At 44.9% G+C, this 27,554-nt stretch overlaps 1 protein-coding gene across 1 annotated transcript in view; it reads left to right on the top strand.

Moving 5' to 3' along the window:
- The first annotated feature begins 1,856 nt into the window (after positions 1–1,856).
- Positions 1,857–27,554, top strand: part of LOC138674156 (uncharacterized) — a 49,810-nt gene continuing 24,112 nt past the window's right edge. The window contains exon 1 of the mRNA XM_069762073.1: positions 1,857–2,031. Within this exon, the coding sequence (XP_069618174.1) occupies positions 1,870–2,031 (162 nt within the window). The 5' untranslated portion in view covers positions 1,857–1,869. The remainder of the gene's footprint in view (positions 2,032–27,554) is intronic.

A 27,554-nucleotide genomic window follows, 5' to 3' on the forward strand; every position in this document is an offset into this window, starting at 1 on the left:
GATCGTAGCCACGGGGGGGGGGGGGGGTGAAGCCACCCCCCCTGGGCTAAAGTACAACTCCTCCTGTCCCTGCAGGCCGGGTGAAATTGGAGTTAACCCTTTCACCTGGCCTGCAGGAGCCCAATCCGGCCATGACGCATATGCTGCGTCACAGGTCGGATTGGCACGGGTTTTCATGACGCAGCGTATGCGTCAAAGGTCGTGAAGGGGTTAAAAGTTCACAGGGTTTATTGCTCCATAAACCACATAGTAAATAACATAAAACAAATAGCCTTTAGCTCAGGAAAAGAAAGTACAAGTGTCCAGTCCTTCAGGCTCAGTCCTGGAGCCTTAACACACTCTGGAGGCTTTCACCTCCACACACACCTCCTGTGTTAAGCATTAGCCTGTCTTTTATGGGACTAAAGGTACCTTCACACTCAACGATATCGCTAGCGATCCGTGATGTTGCAGCGTCCTGGCTAGCGATATCGTTGAGTTTGACAGGCAGCAGCGATCAGGATCCTGCTGTGCCATCGTTGGTCGGAGCAGAAAGTCCAGCACTTTATTTCGTCGCTGGACCTCCTGCAGACATCGCTGAATTGGAGCCGTGCTTAGTAACCCGATGTTTACCCTGGTTACCAGCGTAAACGTAAAAAAAAAAACACTACATACTTACCTTCCGCTGTCTGTCCTCCGGCGCTGTGCTTCTCTGCACTGTGAGCGCCTGCCAGCGGGAATGCAGAGCACAGCGGTGACGTCACCGCTGTGCTTTCTGGCTGGCGCTCACAGTCAGTGCAGGAAGCAGAGCGCGGGGGGACAGACACCGGAAGGTAAGTATGTAGTGTTTGGTTTTTTCTACGTTTACACTGGTAACCAGGGTAAACATCGGGTTACTAAGCGCGGCCCTGCTTACCCTTGGTTACCAGGGGACCTGCATCGTTGGTCGCTGGAGAGCTGTCTGTGTGACAGCTCTCCAGCGACCAAACAGCGACGCTGCAGCGATCGGGATCGTTGTCTGGATCGCTGCAGCGTCGCTAAATGTGACGGTACCTTAACCATACCCAGGAACCTATCACATGATTAGACATGTGGTTATGACATCACCACAGGTCCTGAAACACATATAGATAGGCATGGTTATGTGCACCAAAGAAAACACTCCGGGTTACATCACAGCGACAAGCCACCTATGTGACACATACCTCCCGTCGACTACACAACCTTTAGCCACGCTACAAGTATAAATGAACTGTTAAGATCTATCAGCCAGACATAGATCTCCCTGAGAATCTGCCCTCACAGCTTATTTTAAATGAAAGGGTGAGAAACCTGTGAGATATGTAGATTTAGAGAGAAGACTGTCAGTCATCGGATCGCAGATTTCAATTTCACAGAGTCTCTTTAACATATATTTTTGTAGGGAAAAATTCAGTATAGCTTGTATTTTATTCCTTTAAATCCCTCTTCTTTCCGCACTTAAGATTCTAGTAGAAATGAACAAATGAATACAATGAATGGAGCTGAGTTGCAATCAAGGGCAATCGTGGTTCATGTGACAGGTTTCCTATAAAGTGGTTTTAAAAGACACCACTTACCTATAGAAAACAACTTTTTTACCCATGGGTGAGGCCTTGATTGCAGCTCAGCCCCATTTACTTGGATTGCAATACCAGGCACAGCCAGCTGACAAGAGTGCTGATGATTTTTGAAGAAGGCGTCCTCTTTTACATCCTCTATATATGCACCATGGAATTTATCAGCATGAAAGTATTTTACAAATGTAAACCTCTAGCAACTTTGTTAATCTTATAATAATCTGAATTTTCTTATTTCTTTATTTAACCAATCATTTTATAAGCACCAAGAGATCCCTCAGAACCACAACCCATGTTTCCTCAGGCAAACCTCGCCATCATAGCAGGACTTGGAATTCTTGGGTTATTGTTCGCGATCCTGCTGTTCCTTTTATTAAGGCTAGTAAAGAACCATCGACTGCAGCAGCAACAGATGAGCCAGACGTCACTTATGACGGAGAAGCATCCCACTGTGGTAATGTATCTCTACTCTAGTGTTCATTCATTTCTCATTTAATCACACGTAAGAGGGTTTTAACACCTTCATTTAAAATGCAGTGGAAAAAAACCTTTGTGGGTCTGTTGTATTAATGCATAAAAAACTGTAGTGCTGCCTTCAACAATAATATATACAGTATTTTATATATATACCGTATATATGTATATATACCGTATATATATATATATATACGGTATATATATATATACGTATATATATATATATATATATATATATATATATACGTGTATATATATATACGTTTCACACTTTTTTGTTAAGTATATAATTGCACATGTGTTAATTCATAGTTTTGATGCCTTCAGTGTGAATTTACAATTTTCATAGTCATGAAAATACAGAAAAATCTTTAAATGAGAAGGTGTGTCCGAACTTTTGGTCTGTACTATATATATATATATATATATATATAGTACAGACCAAAAGTTCGGACACACCTTCTCATTTAAAGATTTTTCTGTATTTTCATGACTATGAAAATTGTAAATTCACACTGAAGGCATCAAAACTATGAATTAACACATGTGCAATTATATACTTAACAAAAAAGTGTGAAACAACTGAAATTATGTCTTATATTCTGGGTTCTTCAAAGTAGCCACCTTTTGCTTTGATGACTGCTTTGCACACTCTTGGCATTCTCTTGATGAGCTTCAAGAGGTAGTCACCGGGAATGGTTTTCACTTCACAGGTGTGCCCTGTCAGGTTTAATAAGTGGGATTTCTTGCCTTAAAAATGGTGTTGGGACCATCAGTTGTGTTGAGCAGAAGTCTGGTGGATACACAGCTGATAGTCCTACTGAACAGACAGTTAGAATTTGTATTATCGCAATAAAAAAGCAGCTAAGTAAAGAAAAACGAGTGGCCATCATTACTTTAAGAAATGAAGGTCAGTCAGTCCGAAAAATTGGGAAAACTTTGAAAGTGTCCCCAAGTGCAGTTGCAAAAACCATCAAGCGCTACAAAGAAACTCGCTCACATGAGGACCGCCCCAGGAAAGGAAGACCAAGAGTCACCTCTGCTTCTGAGGAAAAGTTTATCCGAGTCACGAGCCTCAGAATTCGCAGGTTAACAGCAGCTCAGATTAGAGACCAGGTCAATGCCACACAGAGTTCTAGCAGCAGACACATCTCTACAACAACTGTTAGGCCGGGCTCACACTAGCATATTGCATCCGATGCGAGAACATCGGATGCAATATGCTAATGACACTCGGCTCCTGCTCACAGCAGAACAGGAGCCGAGTGTCATGCATCTTTGCTCCGATTCTCTGGCACAGGGAGGATCGGAGCACATCTGCGGAGGAAGCGGAGAAATGAATTTCTCCATCTCCTCCATTGCTGGGGTCCGCTTATAGCGCACATCACTCGGATGATATCCGAGTGCTGTGCGCTGTCTCACTCGCACCCATAGGCTTATATGGGTGCGAGTGAGCCGAGAGTTTTCCTCGGTCCGAGACAATCGCAGCATGCTGCGATTGTCTCGGACCAAGGAAAACGGCCAACAAAAAGTCGGCTGGTGGGAGCGGCCCCATATGGTAACATTGGTCCGAGTGCAATGCAATTTTTTATCGCATTGCACTCGGCCGTATTACGGTCTAGTGTGACCCCGGCCTAAAGAGGAGACTTTGTGCAGCAGGCCTTCATGGTAAAATAGCTGCTAGGAAACCACTGCTAAGGACAGGCAACAAGCAGAAGAGACTTATTTGGGCTATAGAACACAAGGAATGGAGATTAGACCAGTGGAAATCTGTGCTTTGGTCTGATGAGTCCAAATTTGAGATCTTTGGTTCCAACCACCGTGTCTTTGTGTGATGCAGAAAAGGTGAACGGATGGACTCTACATGCCTAGTTCCCACCGAGAAGCATGGAGGAGGAGGTGTGATGGTGTGGTGACACTTTTGGGGATTTATTCAAAATTGAAGGCATACTGAACCAGCATGGCTACCACAACATCTTGCAGTGGCATGCTATTCCATCCGGTTTGCGTTTAGTTGGACCATCATTTATTTTTCAACAGGACAATGACCCCAAACACACCTCCAGGTTGTGTAAGGGCTATTTGACCAAGAAGGAGTGATGGGGTGCTACGACACACCTGAACCCAATCGAGATGGTTTGGGGTGAGCTGGACCACAGAGTGAAGGCAAAAGAGCCAACAAGTGCTAAGCATCTCTGGGAACTCCTTCAAAATGGTTGGAAGACCATTCCCGGTGACTACCTTTTGAAGCTCATCAAGAGAATGCCAAGAGTGTGCAAAGCAGTCATCAAAGCAAACGGTGGCTACTTTGAAGAACCTAGAATATAAGACATACTTTCAGTTGCTTCACACCTTTTTGTTAAGTATATAATTCCACATGTGTTAATTCATAGTTTTGATGCCTTCAGTGTGAATGTACAATTTTCATAGTCATGAAAAAAAAATACAGAAAAATCTTTAAATGAGAAGGTGTGTCCAAACTTTTGGTCTGTACTGTATATATATTTGTAAAATGCAAGGTTTGTAGTAACCCCCTAACATTATTCCTATTAGTATTTTTTTTTATAAAACATCCATAACTATCCCTCACTTACGGTAGTAGCAATTCTAGCAACTTTTATTTGTAGGAAGTCTGGCTCTTTCAATTTGTATTTCATGTGGTATTGTAATTTTTTTTTTGTAACTGTAAATTTCTATTAAAGTTTATATTTAGACAATTATAAAGATCAATCCAAAAAAAAAAAACAAACAGTAATATTCTATTCAACAGTCAAAGTGCATTTCAATGTAAATTCCAAAATAGAATAAAGATGGTTGAAAGAGCTTCAAATACAAAATATACCTTGGGAAATAATGATTAATTCTACTGCATGCTAGTTCAGTTTTATAATGAATTAGAATAGATGATGCCTAAACAAGTATAACAAGGAAAAGACATAGACAGGAAGGGGTAAGGAGAAGGGGGGGAGAGGCACAAACTGTGTAGGAATATTAAGAGAAAAAAGTCCTAACCGACAATCTGAGCCCAATAATAATCCCAGGGAGCTCAAATTGTTTCAAATCTGTCCACTCCAGCTCTCATCAAGTGCTATTGCAATTTTAATGATTATTTGATATATGATATGTGGACAGGATATCGCCATGTGGCATTTATGAACCTGAATAATAGAAATCTCATACTGAAATCTCATCCTTCGAGAACAAAACACTTTACTCCCATCAAATGTGATGAGCCTGTCTGCATAAACACTGCACATGTGTATTGTGTGCACATAATCTAATATATAATTGCCTAGAATACTACTTCCTGCAATTTGTGCCAACTTCCGTGGCTTTGTCCGGAGCTAATGTCCGGAGCTAATGTCCGGAGCTAATGTCCGGAGATAAGTGACGTCAACAGTGTCCAGTGTCTGATTGGTTGCCGCCTGCTGCGAGCGACCAATCAGAAACGTGCCGTACTGTGACACACTCCGCCCGCCATTTTGGTGTGATTTTTGAATTTTTACCTCACAGCAAGTTTCTACTGCGTGGAGGCGGGCCCAGTGACGTTGCTCTTCAAGCTCCTGCCGAATTTCGTCAAAAAAATGATAATACCATTTACCAAAACTATATATATTTAGTTGTGAAGTGGTTCAGTGACATTTTCACACCAATTTTGAACTTTTGTTTGGTGTTTTCTCCATATACTGCCTATTATTTTTGTTCTTTCTTACTATTATTTATTAATTGTATTATTCTTACATTTGAATAAATAAAGTATATATGGATTCTAGACTCCCGATTCTTCAGAATCGGGCTGCCATCTAGTAATATTAATAATTATGTGTGCACCTGTGATATCATTGCAACTTGATACTAGGAATCACATATTGAGTCCACACAGCAACAAAAAAGACAGAGCCACAAGGGTGAAAATATTATGGGCTTTATGGCGAAGTTCAGAGACGAGATTTTTACAGTGAAAACTGTTTAGAACAATGTTTCACAATAATTCGAAATTAAGTACTTTCTTCTAAATTAAAATTACATCCAAAGCACCTCCATAGCTGTGAATTTACAATGAGCTGCACATTAACATCTTCCTGACTGTTGACGTGCATGTACAGTTTACCATAATGGGGAAGGTGTGCTCACTAGTGAAGAGCGAGCATGCTCGTGTGCTAACCGAGTGACTTCGGCATGCTTGAATAATATGTCCGAATCACCGTGGCTGCATGTCTCGCAGCTGTTCAACAGCCACAACGCATGCAGGGATTGTCTAACAAACGGGAAATCCTTGCATGTGTTGTGGCTGTCGCAGGGACACGAACATATTATTCGAGCACGCCGAAGTCACTCGGTTAGCACACAAGCATGCTCAGATAACAGCTTTTTATTTCTGTGAACCATCTGTGTCAGTATGCTCACTACACCCCTAGATGAATTCATTGAGGGCTGTAGTTTGATAAATGGGGTCATTTTGGGGGTAGTTCTGCTGTTATATCACCTCAGGGGCTCTGCCAGTGTTGTATCATACCTACATACCATTCCAAAATCAGTCAGAATCATTGGGAAACGTAGAAATATTTGAGTTACTACCACATAGCATTACACAATGGATTTGAGAAATTTGGTCTGCTCTGGAAGGTGAAATCTACCTTCATTGGGAAGGAGTTTAAAATATAGCATGGGCACACTATGTGCTACCTAATGGTTGTGTCCCTCAGAGGTATTCAAGCCATGTGTTGGGCAGCACGGTGGCGCAGTGGTTAGCACTACAGCTGTTGTGAGTTCTGTTTTTGGGCTCCCTCTGGTGGTTACTGATGGTACTGGGTGACTTGTGTTCTCTGCGGTCTCTGGTGTCCACCTGTTCCATCAGGTTATGGGAGTTTCCTATTTAACCTGGCTTTTTTGTCATTTCCTCGCCGACTATCAATGTAATCAGCGTGTCTTTTTACCTCTGCTCCCTGCGTCTGTTATCTTCAGGACAAGCTAAGTTTTGATTTTCCTGTTCCACGTTTTGCTTTATTTTTGTCTTAGTCCAGCTTGCAGATATGTGATTCCTTGCTGCTGGTTGCTCTAGTGGGCTGAAATTACTCCTCATGTTCCATGAGCTGGCACATGAGTTCAAGTAATTTCAGGATGGTTTTATGAAGGGTTTTTCGCTGACCGCGCAGTTCACTTTTGTATCCTCTGCTATCTAGCTTTAGCGGGCCTCATTTTTGCTGATTCTATTTTCATAACTACGTATGTGCTTTCCTCTCATTTCACTGTTATTACATGTGGGGGGCTGCTATTTCTGTGGGGTGTTTCTCTGGAGGCAAGTGAGGTCTGTGTTTCTTCTAATAGGGGAAGTTAATCCTTCGGCTGGCGCGAGACGTCTAGGAATCATCGTAGGCACGTTCCCCGGCTACTGCTAGTTGTGTGTTTAGGTTCAGGATCGCGGTCAGCTCAGGTTCCATCACCCTAGAGCTTGTTTTGTTTTTGTGCTTGTCCTTTTGTGATCCCCTGCCATTGGGATCATGACAGTATAGCCGGCCCGAAAAAATTGGTCATCGTTTTGGCTGAAGTAGGAGGAAAAGTAGTCTGAGGAAGTTTTTTTTTTTTTTTTTCCCCCTCCTCAGTGTTTGCTGCCTAGCCTTAATTGCAGCTTGGCTGCTTCTTTCCTCCTCTTAATCCTTGAATGGCTCTGACCTCAGCTGTTTATCATGGACGTCCAGAGTTTGGCTTCCAGCCTGAATAATCTTGCTGCTAAGGTTCAAAATATACAAGATTTTGTTATACATACGCCTATGTCTGAACCTATAATTCCTATCCCAGAGTTTTTTTCTGGAGATAGATCTAGTTTTCTGAATTTTAGGAACAATTGCAAGTTGTTTCTTTCCTTGAAATCTCGCTCCTCTGGAGACCCTGCTCAGCAGGTCAAGATTGTTATATCTTTCCTGCGGGGTGACCCTCAGAATTGGGCATTTGCATTGGCACCAGGGGATCCTGCGTTGCTCAATGTGGATGCGTTTTTTCTGGCATTGGGTTTGCTCTATGAGGAACCTAACCTAGAGATTCAGGCTGAAAAAGCTTTATTGGCTCTCTCTCAGGGGCAAGATGAAGCAGAAATATATTGTCAGAAATTTCAGAAATGGTCGGTGCTTACTCAGTGGAATGAGTGCGCTCTGGCTGCAAAATTCAGAGATGGCCTTTCTGAGGCCATTAAAGATGTTATGGTGGGGTTCCCGGCGCCTACAGGTCTGAGTGAGTCCATGACTATGGCTATTCAGATTGATCGGCGTTTACGGGAGCGCAAACCTGTACACCATTTGGCGGTGTCTTCTGAACAGGCACCTGAGATAATGCAATGTGATAGAATTCAGTCCAGAAGTGAACGGCAAAATTATAGGCGGAAAAATGGATTGTGTTTTTATTGTTGTGATTCAGCTCATGTTATATCAGCATGCTCTAAACGCACAAAAAAGGTTGATAAGTCTATTGCCATTGGTACTTTACAGTCTAAGTTCATTCTGTCTGTGACTCTGATTTGTTCATTATCATCCATTTCCGTCGATGCCTATGTGGATTCAGGCGCTGCCCTGAGTCTTATGGATTGGTCATTTGCCAATCGCTGTGGGTTTAGTCTGGAACCTCTGGAAGTTCCTATTCCTTTGAAAGGAATTGACTCTACACCTTTGGCTATGAATAAACCTCAGTACTGGACACAAGTGACCATGCGTATGACTCCCGTTCATCAGGAGGTGATTCGCTTCCTGGTACTGTATAATTTACATGATGTCTTAGTGCTTGGTTACAAACTCATAACCCAGTCCTGGACTGGAAAACAATGTCTGTGTTAAGCTGGGGATGTCAGGGGGTTCATGATGATGCATCTCCGATTTCTATCGCTTCATCTACTCCTTCTGAGGTTCCGGTATTTTTGTCTGATTATCGGGAGGTTTTTGAGGAGCCTAAGCTCAGTTCGCTTCCTCCTCACAGGGATTGCGATTGTGCTATAGATTTGATTCCTGGCAGTAAATTCCCTAAAGGTCGTTTGTTCAATCTGTCAGTGCCAGAGCATACTGCTATGCGGAATTATGTTAAGGAGTCCTTGGAAAAGGGACATATCCGTCCATCTTCGTCCCCTTTGGGAGCAGGTTTTTTTTTCGTGGCCAAAAAAGATGGTTCCTTGAGGCCTTGCATAGATTATCGTCTTTTGAATAAGATTACAGTCAAATATCAGTATCCTTTGCCATTGTTGACTGATTTGTTCGCTCGCATTAAGGGGGCTAAATGGTTCACTAAGATTGATCTTCGGGGTGCGTATAATCTTGTGCGGATAAGGCAGGGTGATGAGTGGAAAACCGCATTTAATACGCCTGAGGGCCATTTCGAGTATTTGGTGATGCCTTTTGGACTTTCTAATGCTCCTTCTGTCTTCCAGTCTTTTATGCACGATATTTTCCGTGAATATCTGGATAAATTTATTATCGTGTATTTGGATGATGTTTTGTTTTTTTCTGATGACTGGGAGTCTCATGTTCAGCAGGTCAGGAAGGTGTTTCAGGTCCTGCGGGCCAATTCTTTGTTTGTAAAGGGTTCTAAATGTCTCTTTGGAGTCCAGAAGATTTCTTTTTTGGGGTATATTTTTTCCCCTTCTACTATTGAGATGGATCCCGTCAAGGTTCAGGCTATTTGTGACTGGACGCAGCCTACATCTCTTAAGAGTCTACAGAAGTTCTTGGGCTTTGCTAATTTTTATCGTCGCTTCATAACTAATTTTTCTAGTGTTGTTAAGCCTTTGACGGATTTGACTAAGAAGGGTGCTGATGTTACTGATTGGTCTCCTGCGGCTGTGGAGGCCTTTCAGGAACTTAAGCGCCGGTTTTCTTCTGCTCCTGTGTTGCGTCAGCCAGATACGTCGCTTCCTTTTCAGGTTGAGGTTGATGCTTCCGAGATCGGAGCGGGGGCGGTTTTGTCACAGAGAAGCTCCGATGGCTCAGTGATGAAGCCATGTGCGTTCTTTTCTAGAAAATTTTCGCCCGCTGAACGGAATTATGATGTTGGTAATCGGGAGCTTTTGGCCATGAAGTGGGCATTTGAGGAGTGGCGTCATTGGCTTGAGGGTGCTAGACATCGTGTGGTGGTCTTGACTGATCACAAAAATCTGATGTACCTTGAGTCTGCCAAGCGTCTGAATCCTAGACAGGCTCGTTGGTCACTGTTTTTCTCCCGTTTCAATTTTGTGGTTTCATACCTGCCAGGTTCAAAGAATGTGAAGGCGGATGCTCTTTCTAGGAGTTTTGTGCCTGATTCCCCTGGAAATTCTGAACCCACTGGTATCCTTAGGGATGGGGTGATTTTGTCGGCTGTCTCCCCAGACTTGCGACGTGCTTTGCAGGAGTTTCAGGCGGATAAACTTGATCGTTGTCCGCCGGAAAGACTGTTTGTTCCGGATAATTGGACCAGTAGAGTCATCTCCGAGGTCCATTCTTCTGTGTTGGCAGGTCATCCTGGAATATTTGGTACTAGAGACTTGGTGGCCAGGTCTTTTTGGTGGCCTTCCTTGTCGAGGGATGTGCGTTCTTTCGTGCAGTCTTGTGGAGTTTGCGCTCGGGCTAAGCCTTGCTGTTCTCGGGCCAGTGGATTGTTGTCACCTTTGCCTATCCCGAAGAGGCCTTGGACGCACATTTCCATGGACTTTATTTCGGATCTCCCTGTCTCTCAAAAAATGTCCGTCATATGGGTTGTGTGTGACCGCTTTTCTAAGATGGTTCATCTGGTACCCTTGCCTAAGTTACCTTCCTCCTCTGAGTTGGTCCCTCTGTTTTTTCAAAACGTGGTCCGTTTGCATGGCATTCCGGAGAACATCGTTTCTGACAGGGGATCCCAGTTTGTGTCTAGATTTTGGCGGACGTTCTGTGCTAAGATGGGCATTGATTTGTCCTTTTCGTCTGCATTCCATCCTCAGACGAATGGCCAGATGGAACGAACTAATCAGACTTTAGAAACTTATTTAAGGTGTTTTGTTTCTGCTGATCAAGATGACTGGGTTTCCTTTTTGCCGCTTGCCGAGTTTGCCCTTAATAATCGGGCTAGTTCTGCTACCTTGGTTTCTCCTTTCTTTTGTAATTCGGGGTTTCATCCTCGTTTTTCCTCTGGTCAGGTGGAGCCTTCTGATTGTCCTGGAGTGGACATGGTGGTGGATAGGTTGCATCAGATTTGGAGTCATGTGGTGGACAATTTGAAGTTGTCCCAGGAGAGGGCTCAGCAGTTTGCTAATCGCCGTCGCCGCGTGGGTCCTCGACTTCTTGTTGGGGACTTGGTGTGGTTGTCTTCTCGTTTTGTTCCTATGAAGGTCTCTTCTCCTAAGTTCAAGCCTTGGTTCATCGGTCCCTATAGGATCTTGGAAATTCTTAACCCTGTGTCATTTCGTTTGGATCTCCCGGCATCATTTGCTATTCATAATGTGTTCCATCGGTCGTTGTTGCGGAAGTATGAGGTACCTGTTGTTCCTTCGCTTGAGCCTCCTGCTCCAGTGCTGGTGGAGGGTGAATTGGAGTATGTTGTGGAGAAGATCTTGGATTCTCGTGTTTCCAGACGGAAACTCCAGTATTTGGTCAAGTGGAAGGGTTATGGTCAGGAGGATAATTCTTGGGTGATTGCCTCTGATGTTCATGCTGCCGATTTGGTCCGTGCTTTTCATAGGGCTCATCCTGGTCGCCCTGGTGGTTCTCGTGAGGGTTCGGTGACCCCTCCTCAAGGGGGGGGTACTGTTGTGAGTTCTGTTTTTGGGCTCCCTCTGGTGGTTACTGATGGTACTGGGTGACTTGTGTTCTCTGCGGTCTCTGGAGTCCACCTGTTCCATCAGGTTATGGGAGTTTCCTATTTAACCTGGCTTTTTTGTCATTTCCTCGCCGACTATCAATGTAATCAGCGTGTCTTTTTACCTCTGCTCCCTGCGTCTGTTATCTTCAGGACAAGCTAAGTTTTGATTTTCCTGTTCCACGTTTTGCTTTATTTTTGTCTTAGTCCAGCTTGCAGATATGTGATTCCTTGCTGCTGGTTGCTCTAGTGGGCTGAAATTACTCCTCATGTTCCATGAGTTGGCACATGAGTTCAAGTAATTTCAGGATGGTTTTTTGAAGGGTTTTTCGCTGACCGCGCAGTTCACTTTTGTATCCTCTGCTATCTAGCTTTAGCGGGCCTCATTTTTGCTGATTCTATTTTCATAACTACGTATGTACTTTCCTCTCATTTCACCGTTATTACATGTGGGGGGCTGCTATTTCTGTGGGGTGTTTCTCTGGAGGCAAGTGAGGTCTGTGTTTCTTCTAATAGGGGAAGTTAATCCTTCGGCTGGCGCGAGACGTCTAGGAATCATCGTAGGCACGTTCCCCGGCTACTGCTAGTTGTGTGTTTAGGTTCAGGATCGCGGTCAGCTCAGGTTCCATCACCCTAGAGCTTGTTTTGTTTTTGTGCTTGTCCTTTTGTGATCCCCTGCCATTGGGATCATGACATACAGCCTTGCAGCGCTGGGGTCCTGGGTTCTAATCCCACCCAGGACAACATCTGCAAAGAGTTTGTATGTTCTCTCCGTGTTTGCGTGGGTTTCCTCCGGGCACTCCGGTTTCCTCCCACATGCCAAAGACATACTGATAGGAATTCTAGATTGTGAGCCCAATCGGGGACAGTGATGATAATGTGTGCAAACTGTAAAGCGCTGCGGAATATGTTAGCGCTATATAAAAATAAAGATTATTATTATTATTATGTGTTGAAAACTTAGGTTTTAGAACACTTTCTTTGCCAGATAAAATATCCAATACTCCTTAGTTCAGTCTGGAAACAGAGCTAAAAATTAAAACTTTGTCTCCAGGTAAGTGATTAAACATATTTACTTATCTATAGAGAACTCTAAAACATGTCTCTTATGTTGCCACTTGGATGCTATCCCCTACTGGAATTATTTGGGAGAATTAATATTCTGAAAGGTAAACTAACAGCTTACATTATAATTACATTTATAGCTAGTTGTATAGTTAAACCTAAAATTCATGCATTTAAGTCCCGGCTAATTGTGGGAGCCACACAATGACTGACAGTCTTTTTTTATTAGTATACTTACATCAAGAATCATGACAGGTTTACTTGAATACGAGTGTTTTTAGTTTACAGCCAAGGCCGTGACATTGACGTGCCCCAGAATTCCCATAGCACCCTTATTTACCCTGTGAAGAGAATTTAATTCTGACGCTTTTCCTCTTAGGGCTCATTCAGACGTCTGTGGATCTCGGTCTGATCACGGACCGCCAGGCATGGACTGGCTGCTGGTCTCCTGTCTGGAGCATGACAGTTTCATATATTTATATGATGCCGTCGTGTTCGGGTTGGGAGATGCGGCCAGTCCTTGCATTGCGGTCTGTAGTCAGACCGAGATTCACAGACGTCTGAATGAGCCCTAAGAGGAAAAGTGTCAGAATTAAATTCTCTTCACAGGGTAAATAAGGCTATGACCAACATACAGTGATTCCATAATGAATGTTATTTCTGGTCTTTGGTCATTTGATTATTAAAATATGTTTGTTTCCCCCCATGCTACAATAAAGAGGCTAAAGTGGTTTCAGCAAGTAAGTACAAGAGGTATAATTAATGAGCTACTTACAGTATATAGTTAGATTAAAAAGTAACTAAACGTTAATTTTTTTAATGATTTTGTTCAGTATGGGAAGGTATACATTTTGTAATTTACTTTACTAGGGGATTTGACTTCATTCCTGCATATAAGTATCTTTGAAATCCCTGCATATCCCTTGTCTTGTATTTAGCTGCATTAATATCAGGATGTACTTATTTCGAGTACAGATGATGGCAGTGAAAAGGTCAGCACCTATATCCTTCTCTGAGTGTTGTGCTTATCAGAATAGTCTCCTGCAGCAGCTGGTCCCAGGGCAGGACTGGCCATCTGGCAATTCTGGCAAATGCCAGAAGGGCCTGTCTGGTCATGGGCTGCCTTGTCTGCTACGCTAACAGAATCTGTGTTCTCAAGATACCCATACTGTTAAGAGTTGTGATGGAGCACAAGTTGCTGACCCGTCACTTACCCCAGCAGGCCATGGGTATCATTAGAAGTATTGGTCTTGTAGAAAATCTTCCTTTCCTCCATCCAGGCTAATATTAGTAATATATCCCATCTGGTTCATGGAGACGGGGACAACATGGCCCTGTGTGATTTCAAATGCCAGGGCTGAATTTCATCCCCAGTCCGTACCAGGAAGGGGCAGGAATAGGCACAGCTAAATGTAGGCCCCCCATGACCCTGCTTGGCCATGGGCATTATTTAAACTGGGCCTGAATGGTATTGATTGAGTAAAAGGGAGCGTTGGGGAGGGGCTTTATAGTGGGGGTGTGTGGGTATATAAGGGAAAAGTGCGGGAAAGTGTCACCTGACCCTGAGATAGCAAGGGAGAAGAGACCCACCCACCCTCCCCTTTTTTAGACAGGTTTGTTTTTTGTTTAGTAAGGGATAGTGGCGATCAATTTTTGTAAAGGCTAGTGATCAATTTGTCACAGTGGCTTGTGGCGGGGGGTGGGGTTCTTGGAGTTAATGCGGATTAAGCGGGGAAGGAATTTGAAGGAAATTCCGGACAGTTAAATTGGTTGGTTGTTCTGGCTTTTTTGGTTACAGGCTCTGGACGGGGGTTTTACCCTGGGAGCTGGTGGTGGTTAATTTGTTCCCGGAACGGGAATTATGGTGCCCTTGAGCTGGTGGTACGGCTGAGGGTAATTTGAGGTTTTTAAGTTCTGTTTTTGGTTTGCCAAAATATTTTTAAGCCAGAATTTTTCCCTGTGGGCTCCAAGAACCCTCCCCTCGAATTGTTTGCATAAATGCATATTAATGCTTAATAAAAATGTTTGTTGTTGTTTGTTAATAAACTGGCCGCTGTGGCCAAAATTATCCAAAAGAAACTATTGTGTTTCGTTTTTATTTTGAAGGAAAGTATTGGGAGTACTCGTGGGGGTGGTTGATATTTTTTGGGGAAAAAGGTGCCAAATTGGCCATACACGGTCATGGCTTGTCCCCAAAGTTAGTGACCCACAGGTGCTGATCCGATCCTTTCACTGCCCGCATCTGTACTCCAAACAAGTACGTGCTGATATATCAATGCAGCTTAAGGCAGGTTTGAAACTTACTGGTACATGCAATTTTTTCTACAGTAATTAAGACAAATTCCCTAATAAAGCGATTAGCAGAATTTTATATGTGTGTGTGTGTATCTTAGCTACTCTTTAGCAGCGTCGGACTGGGGTGTCTGGGGCCCACAGGAGGAATTGACCCTAGGGGCCCATTCTACAGCTATATCGAAATACCTATATTGTTACAGATACAAGAAATGTCATAGGGATCTATGACTGGCACTACCTGGTCATCACGGCAGATAACTGATCACATATGTCGTTTTATGAGGTTGGCATCAGTTATGGAGCTGTTGTGATATCACAGCCCATTGTGGTCAGGGGAGATGCTGTAATATTTCGGGTGAGTGACATTACAAGGGGAGTCATTGAGGCACACAGCTTCTGACAGTACAACCTTTCCAAACATGTAAAACGCAGTATAATCACAATTATGTATTACTCAGTTGAAAGGGATTGCCCAAGACCAAAGCCGCCCATCAGTGCTCATAACAATGAGATCCAGCCCCAACATCACTGGAACGCTTCCAGTGCGGGAGGTGAATATATATTTATTTTACAGTAGACAGTATAGTATTTATGGAAGAGTTGTCCAAGTAGTGCTCAGCCCCTTTACGGATAGGTGATCAATATCCAACTGGCTGGGGACCCCCACTGATCAGCTGTCTGCAGCCCCCACTACTACCGGAAGTACTCCTGTACATGCTTTGTATACTGTGTATTCACCTTTCCCAGCTATTGTAGCTCTGCTCCCAATCACTTTAATAAGAGCTGAGCTACAATACTCGAGAATGGCCACTACGTGTACGGACCTGTGTTGTTCCAGCTCCGCAGGGACCTGGCAAAAGCTGACAGGTGGGTCATCAATATTGTAGCCTTGGAAAAAACCCTTAATTTGCTTCTGAAGTTCTGATCATAGCAGCAATCTGGTCATCTGTACCTTTAACCATGTCCTGGCCACACAGGCACACTCACACACAGACACGCAGGCACACACACACACACACACACAAACTCACACACAGACACACTCACACACAAACATGCAGGCACACTCACACACAGACACACTCACACACAAACACGCAGGCACACTCACACACAAACACACTCACACACAGACACACTCACACACAGACACACTCACACACAGACACGCAGGCACACACACACAGACACGCAGGCACACACAGACACGCAGGCACACTCACACACACACGCAGGCACACACACACACAGACAGACACGCAGGTACACTCACACAGCACAGCTCACCTCCCTGCAGCCTGTTCTTTGCCGGCAGCTTTCTGTGTGAGACAACACGCTGGATGATGACGTCATCCAGCTGGGCTCTCATACAGGGAAGCAGGACACCGGAATGTGCTGCTGCTGCCAGGAGATGAACTGCTGTGTGTTACTCTGTGTGCGGCTGTGCCTGTGTATGTGGTGCGGACGGTGCTTTTGCGGTACTGTGTGTATGTGGTGCAGTGGTGCGGTGGTGGGGCTTTACATGCGGGCAGCGTTAGCCTCACCCTGCGGCTAACGCTGCCCGCTATTAAAGAGAAATGGTATTCACGCTTCTCCACGCCCATAGGGGCGTGGGGAAGCGTGAATATTCATTTGGCTTTAGCAGCGGGGAAAGGATTCTGTCTCCAGCTGCTGCTAGGCTGGCACAGAGCAGGCCCCCTTGACTCAGGGGCCCTATAGCCAGTGGCTGGGGCCCCGGGAGCAGTGGGGGCCCTTGAAGCATTGGGGGCCCTAGGCAGCTGCTGGCAAGTATGCCAGCAGGTGTCAGTGCCTGGGCCCACCGGAGAATCCTCCGGTTCTCCGGTGGGCCAGTCCGAGCCTGCTCTTTAGATTAGATCGATTAAATGGTATAACACAAGATTTGTCTTTGCAGGGTACTGTTTGGCTGCCTGAGCAGGGTTCCATGGAAAACATATAAATCGCTTTGAAAATATAGATTGTAGGATTCCATATTAAATTAGAGCTTCACTATAACAATCACATCATAAACATACCGAACACACGGCAGTCTGAGTCCTCATCTTAGCAACTGCTTGGATTGGATAGTTTTTGTCTGCAGAAAAATCCCGTAATCGTTATTGGCAGTACATCAGTTTCTTTCAAAATGAAATTTCCTGCTGATAACAGTATGTTGTCTTATGACAAAATGATCATATGAACTATCATTTAGCTCCCTTTTGCATCCAATGGCATGAGTAAATTTGTATTCAGTCAATCAGCGCTTGTTTATAAGCCAAAATCATCCCATCTACATACACATTTCATTGGTAAAAAGATTTGCTAGATTCACTGTAAAAAAAAATGGAGCTGGCTAATAAACACATTATCAGTTACCTCCATGTTTACCTAAATCTAGGGGTTTCCGCCCCCTACATTCGACAGAAACCGCACTCATCAAAGTGACCAATGACCTTCTGACAGCAAAACGTAACGGTGACCACTCTCTGCTCATTCTTCTCGACCTTTCTGCAGCTTTCGACACTGTTGACCACCCTCTCCTACTCTCTAGGCTCCAGTCACTTGGCATTAAGGACACTGCTCTCTCCTGGTTCTCCTCCTATCTTTCTGACCGCTCCTTCAGTATTCTGTTCTCTGGCTCCACTTCATCTCCTCTTCCTCTCACTGTCGGGGTACCTCAGGGCTCAGTTCTTGGCCCCCTTCTCTTCTCTCTCTACACGGCCCCAATTGGACAGACCATCAGCAGATTTTGCTTTCAGTACCATCTTTATGCCGATGACACACAGCTATACACATCCTCCCCTGACCTTACCCCCACTGTACTACAGAACGCCACTGACTGTCTGTCTGCAGTCTCCAACATCATGGTCTGCTCTCTATCTGAAACTCAACCTCTCCAAAACTGAACTTCTTCTGCTCCCGCCATCTACTAACCTCCCTAAATCTGACATTTCCCTCTCCGTGGGTGGCACCATAATAACACCCCGGCAGCAGGCGCGCTGTCTGGGTGTTATGTTTGACTCCGATCTCTCCTTCACATCCCATATACAATCTCTTGTCCGCTCGTGCCACTTACACCTAAAAAACATCTCTAGAATCCGCCCTTTTCTCAACATGGAAACAACAAAAACCCTCACTGTCGCCCTCATCCACTCCCGCCTGGACTACTGTAATGCTCTACTAATTGGCCTCCCCCTTACTTGACTTTCCCCTCTCCAGTCTATCCTTAATGCAGCAGCCAGGGTCGTCCATCTGTCTAGTCATTACTCAGATGCATCCGCTCTTCGTCAGTCATTACACTGGCTGCCCATTCATTACAGGATACAATTCAAAGTACTTGTTCTCACCCACAAAGCTCTCCACAGTGCGGCACCCCCATATGCTGCGCCCCCCGCGTAAGGGCAATGGGGTACTCGGTACCGGGTCCTTCAGTTCCCTCAGCTGGGATGTCACGGTGGCCCGACCCAGACCGTGGCCCTATGAGGGGCGCCAAAATTAAAATAGATTTCAAATAGTTTGTAGATGATGGTAATGTTCGTGACGCCACCTGTGGTATTCGGTCAGGGTGACCGACGCTGCTTAGGGTTCCGCTGGGGTGATGGAATGGCAGCTAGATGGTATACCTTCCCACAGGTGAAGTATATCCCCAGGGCTTCCCAGAAGTGTAGATGTTGATGGTGGGTGGTGCAAGGCGCGGTGAATAACGTGGACACAATGGGTGCAGTCTCTTTACCTTTACTGAAGGCTTCAGCATCCACAGTCCAGGGTGCCGGATGACAGGGTAGGCAGATTCCGGCCGGTCTAATGGCAATTCCAGAGTCCCCTTATCCAGGTGGAAATCAGTAGCCTTCCCCGTGCGCACAGTAACGTAGCAGGTCCCTACGTGCATTAGCTCCCATAGGGTCCTCACTCTTGTTACTCTTCTCTCGGTCCCCCAGATGGATAGGACCAACCCGTATGACGGTGGTGGCCTGAGGCTATTTTATAGGGACCCTAGCGTTGCCCCTCCTCCGCGTTGCCACCTTGTCTGCATGGGTTCTTAGGTCGGGCAGCCAACTTGGAATTGACTGTCCTGCCAGTCTCTGAAGTAAAGCGTAGAGTCTATTACTCCCTCGGTGTTCCGGCTACCGAATCTGTGCTCAGTGGGAGGCAGCCTGCTCCTAGCTGGTCTCCCACTGGTGTTTTACTCCTGTTGCTACGACTTCTGTGCTCACTCACTACAGCACACTTCCTTTTTTGTCCTTTCTTAGGAGTCTGCCGCATGGATTGCAGGCGCAGCTCCGTGTCCTTCTTTCCTTCCTGGGCCGAGCCCAGTCTGCTCCTCTCCTCTCGTACTGACTATCTCCTTCCCCCTCCAGTCAGCTTCTCCTCCAACTCCAACTGACCTCTGACTCACTTCCTAACCAAACCCCCAGTTTTACCCAAGTGTGAGGAGTGGCCTAGTAGATTGAACCCTTAGCTCTCCCTGGTGGCCGGTGTGTGAAGTGTGTGTGTGGCTGTGATACCTGGCAGGGTGAGCTCCTTTGGTGCCATCAGACGTAACATCGCTCCCCCCTGGTGGAAGAACAACATTACTGCAATGACCAGGACTCTGGGGGCGCTGCACCCCCATAAATCTCTTCCCTCATTTTGGTCTATCGGCCTAGCTGACCGCTGCGCTCTGCAAATGACTTTCGACTAATCTCTGCTCTAATCCGTACCTCCCACTCCCGACTCCAAGACTTCTCCCACGCTGCGCCAATCCTCTGGAATGCTCTACCCCAAGATGTTAGGACCATCCACAATTTGCATAGTTTTAGGCGCTCGGTCAAAACACCTTTGTTCAGAGCGGCCTATCACATTCAGTAATCAAAGTCATGTTATGTTTGTGTGTGTGTAGCCCATTCACTTTCTCCATCTATCCCCCACCCCCTGAAGATGGCTGAACCATCATTGTAAATACATCATTGTAAATACACACCTGTACTTTGTATCTCCCCCACCTCATTGTAGATTGTAAGCTCTCACAAGCAGGGTCGTTTTATTTTGCTTTAATTATTGTATTGTTAACGTTGTTACTTATGACTGTTGTGTTTGAAACTGTTAAACTGTAAAGCGCTGCAGAATATGTTGGCACTATATAAAGATTATTATTATTATTATTAAATCTATGTATGACAAGACGTAGACCTCCCAGCTCTATCACTGTGGATTTAATAAGAATCAGTCACCAGATTTCCCCTATAAAAACATCCATCATTTTTCAGTCGTCTTTAATGAAGCACTCCTCCCATCAAAGTTTTTATCCCCTTAATATACACTGTGTGCAGAATTATTAGGCAAGTTGTATTTTGATTTTTGTATATGTTGTCCTACTCCAAGCTGTTCAGAATAGAGAGTCAACTTCCAAATAAGTAAATCAGGTGATGTGCATCTCTGTAATGAGGAGGGGTGCTGTCTAATGACATCAAAACCCTTTATAAGGTGTTCTTAATTATTAGGCAACTTCCTTTCCTTTGGCAAAATGGGTCAGAAGAGAGATTTGACGGGCTCTGAAAAGTCCAAAATTGTGAGATGTCTTGCAGAAGGCTGCAGTAGTCTTGAAATTGCAAAACTTTTGAAGCGTGATCACCGAACAATCAAGCGTTTCATGGCAAATAGCCAACAGGGTCGCAAGAAGCATGTTGGGCAAAAAAGGAGCAAAATAACTGCCCATGAATTGAGGAAAATCAAGCGTAAAGCTGCCAAGATGCCATTTGCCACCAGTTTTGCCATATTTCAGAGCTGCAACATTACTGGAATAACAAAAAGCACAAGGTGTGCGATACTCAGGGACATGGCCAAGGTAAGGAAGGCTGGAAAACGACCACCGTTGAACAAGAAACATACTGTAAGATAAAACCTCAAGACTGGGCCAAGAAATATCTTAAGACTGACTTTTCAAAGGTTTTATAGACAGATGAAATGAGAGTGACTATGGATGGGCCAGATAGATGGGCCAGAGGCTGGATCAGTAAAGGGCAGAGAGCTCCACTCTGAGGCCGGCGTCACACACAGCGTAAAACAATACGGTCCGTGTATTACGGCCGTAATACACTGAAAAGTCCCGAAAATAGTGGTCCGTAGCTCCTCCGTAGGCAGGGTGTGTCAGCGTTTTTTGTGCATGGCATCCTCCATATGTAATCCGTATGGCATCCGTACTGCGTGGTTTTCTCGCAGGCTTGCAAAACCAACATACCGCTATAGAAGTGATCCATGTGTCCCAAAAAAAAAAAATATATATATATATATATATATATACTGTCTATATATATATATACAGTGGGGCAAAAAAGTATTTAGTCACTCAGCAATAGTGCAAGTTCCACCACTTAAAAAGATGAGAGGCGTCTGTAATTTACATCATAGGTAGACCTCAACTATGGGAGACAAACTGAGAAAAAAAAATCCAGAAAATCACATTGTCTGTTTTTTTATCATTTTTTTTGCAAATTATGGTGGAAAATAAGTATTTGGTCAGAAACAAACAATCAAGATTTCTGGCTCTCACAGACCTGTAACTTCTTCTTTAAGAGTCTCCTCTTTCCTCCACTCATTACCTGTAGTAATGGCACCTGTTTAAACTTGTTATCAGTATAAAAAGACACCTGTGCACACCCTCAAACAGTCTGACTCCAAACTCCACTATGGTGAAGACCAAAGAGCTGTCAAAGGACACCAGAAACAAAATTGTAGCCCTGCACCAGGCTGGGAAGACTGAATCTGCAATAGCCAACCAGCTTGGAGTGAAGAAATCAACAGTGGGAGCAATAATTAGAAAATGGAAGACATACAAGACCACTGATAATCTCCCTCGATCTGGGGCTCCACGCAAAATCCCACCCCGTGGGGTCAGAATGATCACAGGAACGGTGAGCAAAAATCCCAGAACCACGCGGGGGGACCTAGTGAATGAACTGCAGAGAGCTGGGATCAATGTAACAAGGCCTACCATAAGTAACACACTACGCCACCATGGACTCAGATCCTGCAGTGCCAGACGTGTCCCACTGCTTAAGCCAGTACATGTCCGGGCCCGTCTGAAGTTTGCTAGAGAGCATTTGGATGATCCAGAGGAGTTTTCGGAGAATGTCCTATGGTCTGATGAAACCAAACTGGAACTGTTTGGTAGAAACACAACTTGTCGTGTTTGGAGGAAAAAGAATACTGAGTTGCATCCATCAAACACCATACCTACTGTAAAGCATGGTGGTGGAAACATCATGGTTTGGGGCTGTGTTGTGAGTTCTGTTTTTGGGCTCCCTCTGGTGGTTACTGATGGTACTGGGTGACTTGTCTTTCCTGGGTCTCTGGGTTCCACCTGTTCCATCAGGATATGGGAGTTTCCTATTTAACCTGGCTTTGCTGGCATTTCCTCGCCGGTTATCAATGTATCCAGTGTGTCTTGTTACCTCTGCTCCCTGCTCCTAGTACCTTCTGGTCAAGCTAAGTTTGGATTTTCCTGTTTTGGTGTTTTGCTTTATTTGGTTTTTAGTCCAGCCTGCAGATATGTGATTCTTGCTGCTGGTTGCTCTAGTAGGCTGAAATTGCTCCTCATGTACCATGAGTTGGCACATGAGTTCAAGTAATTTCAGGATGGTTTTTTTGAAGGGTTTTTCGCTGACCGTGCAGTTCACTTTTGTATCCTCTGCTATCTAGCTTTAGCGGGCCTCATTTTGCTGAAACTGTTTTCATACTGCGTATGTGCTTTCCTCTCATTTCACCGTCATTATATGTGGGGGGCTGCTATTTCTGTGGGGGATTTCTCTGGAGGCAAGAGAGGTCTGTGTTTCTTCTAATAGGGGAAGTTAGATCTTCGGCTGGAGCGAGACGTCTAGGATCATCATAGGCACGTTCCCCGGCTACTTTTATTTGTGTGTTAGGTTCAGGGTCGCGGTCAGCTCAGGTTCCATCGCCCTAGAGCTTGTTTGTATCTGTGCATGTCCTTTAGTGATCCCCTGCCATTGGGATCATGACAGTATAACCGGCCACAAAGTGTTAATTGTATTGGCTGAAGTAGGAGGATAAGTAGTCTGAGGAAGTTTTTTTTTTTTTTTTTTTTTTTTCTTTCTCTTTCCCTCAGAGTTTGCTGCTTAGCCTTATTGCAGCCTGGCTACTTCCTCCTCCTCTTAATCTTTGAATGGCTCTGATCCCAGCTGTTTATCATGGACGTCCAGAGTTTGGCTTCCAGCCTGAATAATCTTGCCACTAAGGTTCAAAATATACAGGATTTTGTTGTACATGCTCCTATGTCTGAACCTAGAATTCCTGTCCCAGAGTTTTTTTCTGGAGATAGATCTCGTTTTCTGAATTTTAGGAACAATTGCAAGTTGTTTCTTTCTTTGAAATCTCGCTCCTCTGGAGACCCTGCTCAGCAAGTCAAGATAATTATATCTTTCCTGCGGGGTGACCCTCAGGATTGGGCATTTGCATTGGCACCAGGGGACCCTGCGTTGCTTAATGCGGATGCGTTTTTTCTGGCATTGGGTTTGCTCTATGAGGAACCTAACCAAGAGATTCAGGCTGAAAAAGCTTTGTTGGCCCTCTCTCAGGGGCAAGATGAAGCAGAAATTTATTGTCAAAAATTTCGGAAGTGGTCGGTGCTTACTCAGTGGAATGAGTGCGCTCTGGCTGCAAAGTTCAGAGATGGCCTTTCTGAGGCCATTAAAGATGTTATGGTGGGGTTCCCTGCGCCTGCTGGTCTGAATGAGTCTATGACTATGGCTGTTCAGATTGATCGGCGTTTACGGGAGCGCAAACCTGTGCATCATTTGGCGGTGTCGTCTGAACCGTCACCTGAGATAATGCAATGTGATAGAATTCAGTCCAGAAGTGAACGGCAAGAGTATAGGCGGAAAAAAGGGTTGTGCTTTTATTGTGGTGATTCAGCTCATGTTATATCAGCATGCTCTAAACGCACAAAAAAGGTTGATAAGTCTGTTGCCATTAGTACTTTACAGTCTAAGTTCATTCTGTCTGTGACTCTGATTTGTTCATTATCATCCATTTCCGTCGATGCCTATGTGGATTCAGGCGCTGCCCTGAGTCTTCTGGATTGGTCATTTGCCAATCGCTGTGGGTTTAGTCTGGAGCCTCTGGAAGTCCCTATTCCTTTGAAGGGAATTGACTCTACACCTTTGGCTATGAATAAACCTCAGTACTGGACACAAGTGACCATGCGTATGACTCCCGTTCATCAGGAGGTGATTCGCTTCCTGGTACTGTATAATTTGCATGATGTTCTAGTACTTGGTCTGCCATGGTTACAAACTCATAATCCAGTCCTTGACTGGAAATCAATGTCTGTGTTAAGCTGGGGTTGTCAGGGGGTTCATGATGATGCACCTCCGATTTCTATCGCTTCATCTACTCCTTCTGAGATTCCTGTGTTTTTGTCTGACTATCGGGATGTTTTTGAGGAGCCTAAGCTCAGTTCGCTTCCTCCTCACAGGGATTGCGATTGTGCTATCAATTTAATTCCAGGCAGTAAATTTCCTAAAGGTCGTTTGTTCAATCTGTCAGTGCCAGAGCATACTGCTATGCGGGATTATGTTAAGGAGTCTTTGGAAAAGGGACATATCCGTCCATCTTTGTCCCCTTTGGGAGCAGGTTTTTTTTTCGTGGCCAAAAAAGATGGTTCCTTGAGGCCTTGTATAGATTATCGTCTTTTGAATAAGATTACCGTAAAATATCAGTATCCTTTGCCATTGTTGACTGATTTGTTTGCTCGCATTAAGGGGGCTAAATGGTTCACTAAGATTGATCTTCGGGGTGCGTATAATCTTATACGAATAAAGCAAGGTGATGAGTGGAAAACCGCATTTAATACGCCTGAGGGCCATTTTGAGTATTTGGTAATGCCTTTTGGACTTTCTAATGCTCCTTCAGTCTTCCAGTCCTTTATGCACGATATTTTCCGTGAATATCTGGATAAATTTATGATTGTGTATTTGGATGATATTTTGGTTTTTTCTGATGACTGGGAGTCTCATGTTCAGCAGGTCAGGAAGGTGTTTCAGGTCCTGCGGGCCAATTCCTTGTTTGTAAAAGGCTCAAAGTGTCTCTTTGGAGTCCAGAAGATTTCTTTTTTGGGGTATATTTTTTCCCCTTCTACTATTGAGATGGATCCCGTCAAGGTTCAGGCTATTTGTGACTGGACGCAGCCTACATCTCTTAAGAGTCTACAGAAGTTCTTGGGCTTTGCTAATTTCTATCGTCGTTTTATAACTAATTTTTCTAGTGTTGTTAAGCCTTTGACGGATTTGACTAAGAAGGGTGCTGATGTTGCTAATTGGTCTCCTGCGGCTGTGGAGGCCTTTCAGGAACTTAAGCGCCGGTTTTCTTCTGCTCCTGTGTTGCGTCAGCCAGATGTTTCGCTCCCTTTTCAGGTTGAGGTTGATGCTTCCGAGATTGGAGCGGGGGCGGTTTTGTCACAGAGAAGCTCCGATGGCTCAGTGATGAAGCCATGCGCGTTTTTTTCTAGAAAGTTTTTGCCGGCTGAGCGGAATTATGATGTTGGTAATCGGGAACTTTTGGCCATGAAGTGGGCATTTGAGGAGTGGCGTCATTGGCTAGAGGGTGCTAGACATCGTGTGGTGGTCTTGACTGATCACAAAAATTTGATTTACCTTGAGTCTGCCAGGCGTCTGAATCCTAGACAGGCTCGTTGGTCACTGTTTTTCTCTCGTTTCAATTTTGTGGTTTCATACCTGCCAGGTTCAAAGAATGTGAAGGCGGATGCTCTTTCTAGGAGTTTTGTGCCTGACTCCCTTGGAAATTCTGAGCCCTCTGGTATCCTTAGGGATGGGGTGATTTTGTCTGCTGTCTCCCCAGACTTGCGACGTGCTTTGCAGGAGTTTCTGGCGGGTAAACCTGATCGTTGTCCGCCTGAGAGACTGTTTGTTCCGGATAATTGGACCAGTAGAGTCATCTCCGAGGTCCATTCTTCTGCGTTGGCAGGTCATCCTGGAATATTTGGTACTAGAGACTTGGTGGCCAGGTCTTTTTGGTGGCCTTCCTTGTCGAGGGATGTGCGTTCTTTTGTGCAGTCTTGTGAGGTTTGTGCTCGGGCTAAGCCTTGCTGTTCTCGGGCCAGTGGATTGTTGTCACCTTTGCCTATCCCGAAGAGGCCTTGGACGCACATTTCCATGGACTTTATTTCGGATCTCCCTGTCTCTCAAAAAATGTCCGTCATCTGGGTTGTGTGTGATCGCTTTTCTAAAATGGTTCATCTGGTACCCTTGCCTAAGTTGCCTTCCTCCTCTGAGTTGGTCCCTCTGTTTTTTCAGAATGTGGTTCGTTTGCATGGGATTCCTGAGAACATCGTTTCTGACAGGGGATCCCAGTTTGTGTCTAGATTTTGGCGGACGTTCTGTGCTAAGATGGGCATTGATTTGTCCTTTTCGTCTGCATTCCATCCTCAGACGAATGGCCAGACTGAACGAACTAATCAGACCTTGGAAACTTATTTAAGGTGTTTTGTTTCTGCTGATCAGGATGACTGGGTTACCTTTTTGCCGCTGGCCGAGTTTGCCCTTAATAATCGGGCTAGTTCTGCTACCTTGGTTTCTCCTTTCTTTTGTAATTCGGGGTTTCATCCTCGTTTTTCCTCTGGTCAGGTGGAACCTTCTGATTGTCCTGGAGTGGACATGGTGGTGGATAGGTTGCATCGGATTTGGAGTCATGTGGTGGACAATTTGAAGTTGTCCCAGGAGAAGGCTCAGCAGTTTGCTTATCGCCGTCGCCGCGTGGGTCCTCGACTTCTTGTTGGGGACTTGGTGTGGTTGTCTTCTCGTTTTGTTCCTATGAAGGTCTCTTCTCCTAAGTTCAAGCCTCGGTTCATCGGTCCCTATAGGATCTTGGAAATTCTTAACCCTGTGTCGTTTCGTTTGGATCTCCCGGCATCGTTTGCTATTCATAATGTGTTCCATCGGTCGTTGTTGCGGAAGTATGAGGTACCTGTTGTTCCTTCGCTTGAGCCTCCTGCTCCAGTGCTGGTGGAGGGAGAATTGGAGTATGTTGTGGAGAAGATCTTGGATTCTCGTGTTTCCAGACGGAAACTCCAGTATTTGGTCAAGTGGAAGGGTTATGGTCAGGAGGATAATTCTTGGGTGGTTGCCTCGGATGTTCATGCTGATGATTTGGTTCGCGCTTTTCATAGGGCTCATCCTGGTCGCCCTGGTCGTTCTCGTGAGGGTTCGGTGACCCCTCCTCAAGGGGGGGGTACTGTTGTGAGTTCTGTTTTTGGGCTCCCTCTGGTGGTTACTGATGGTACTGGGTGACTTGTCTTTCCTGGGTCTCTGGGTTCCACCTGTTCCATCAGGATATGGGAGTTTC

This window comes from Ranitomeya imitator, chromosome 4 (assembly GCF_032444005.1).
Source record: "Ranitomeya imitator isolate aRanImi1 chromosome 4, aRanImi1.pri, whole genome shotgun sequence".
NCBI classification, from domain to species: Eukaryota; Metazoa; Chordata; class Amphibia; order Anura; family Dendrobatidae; genus Ranitomeya; species Ranitomeya imitator.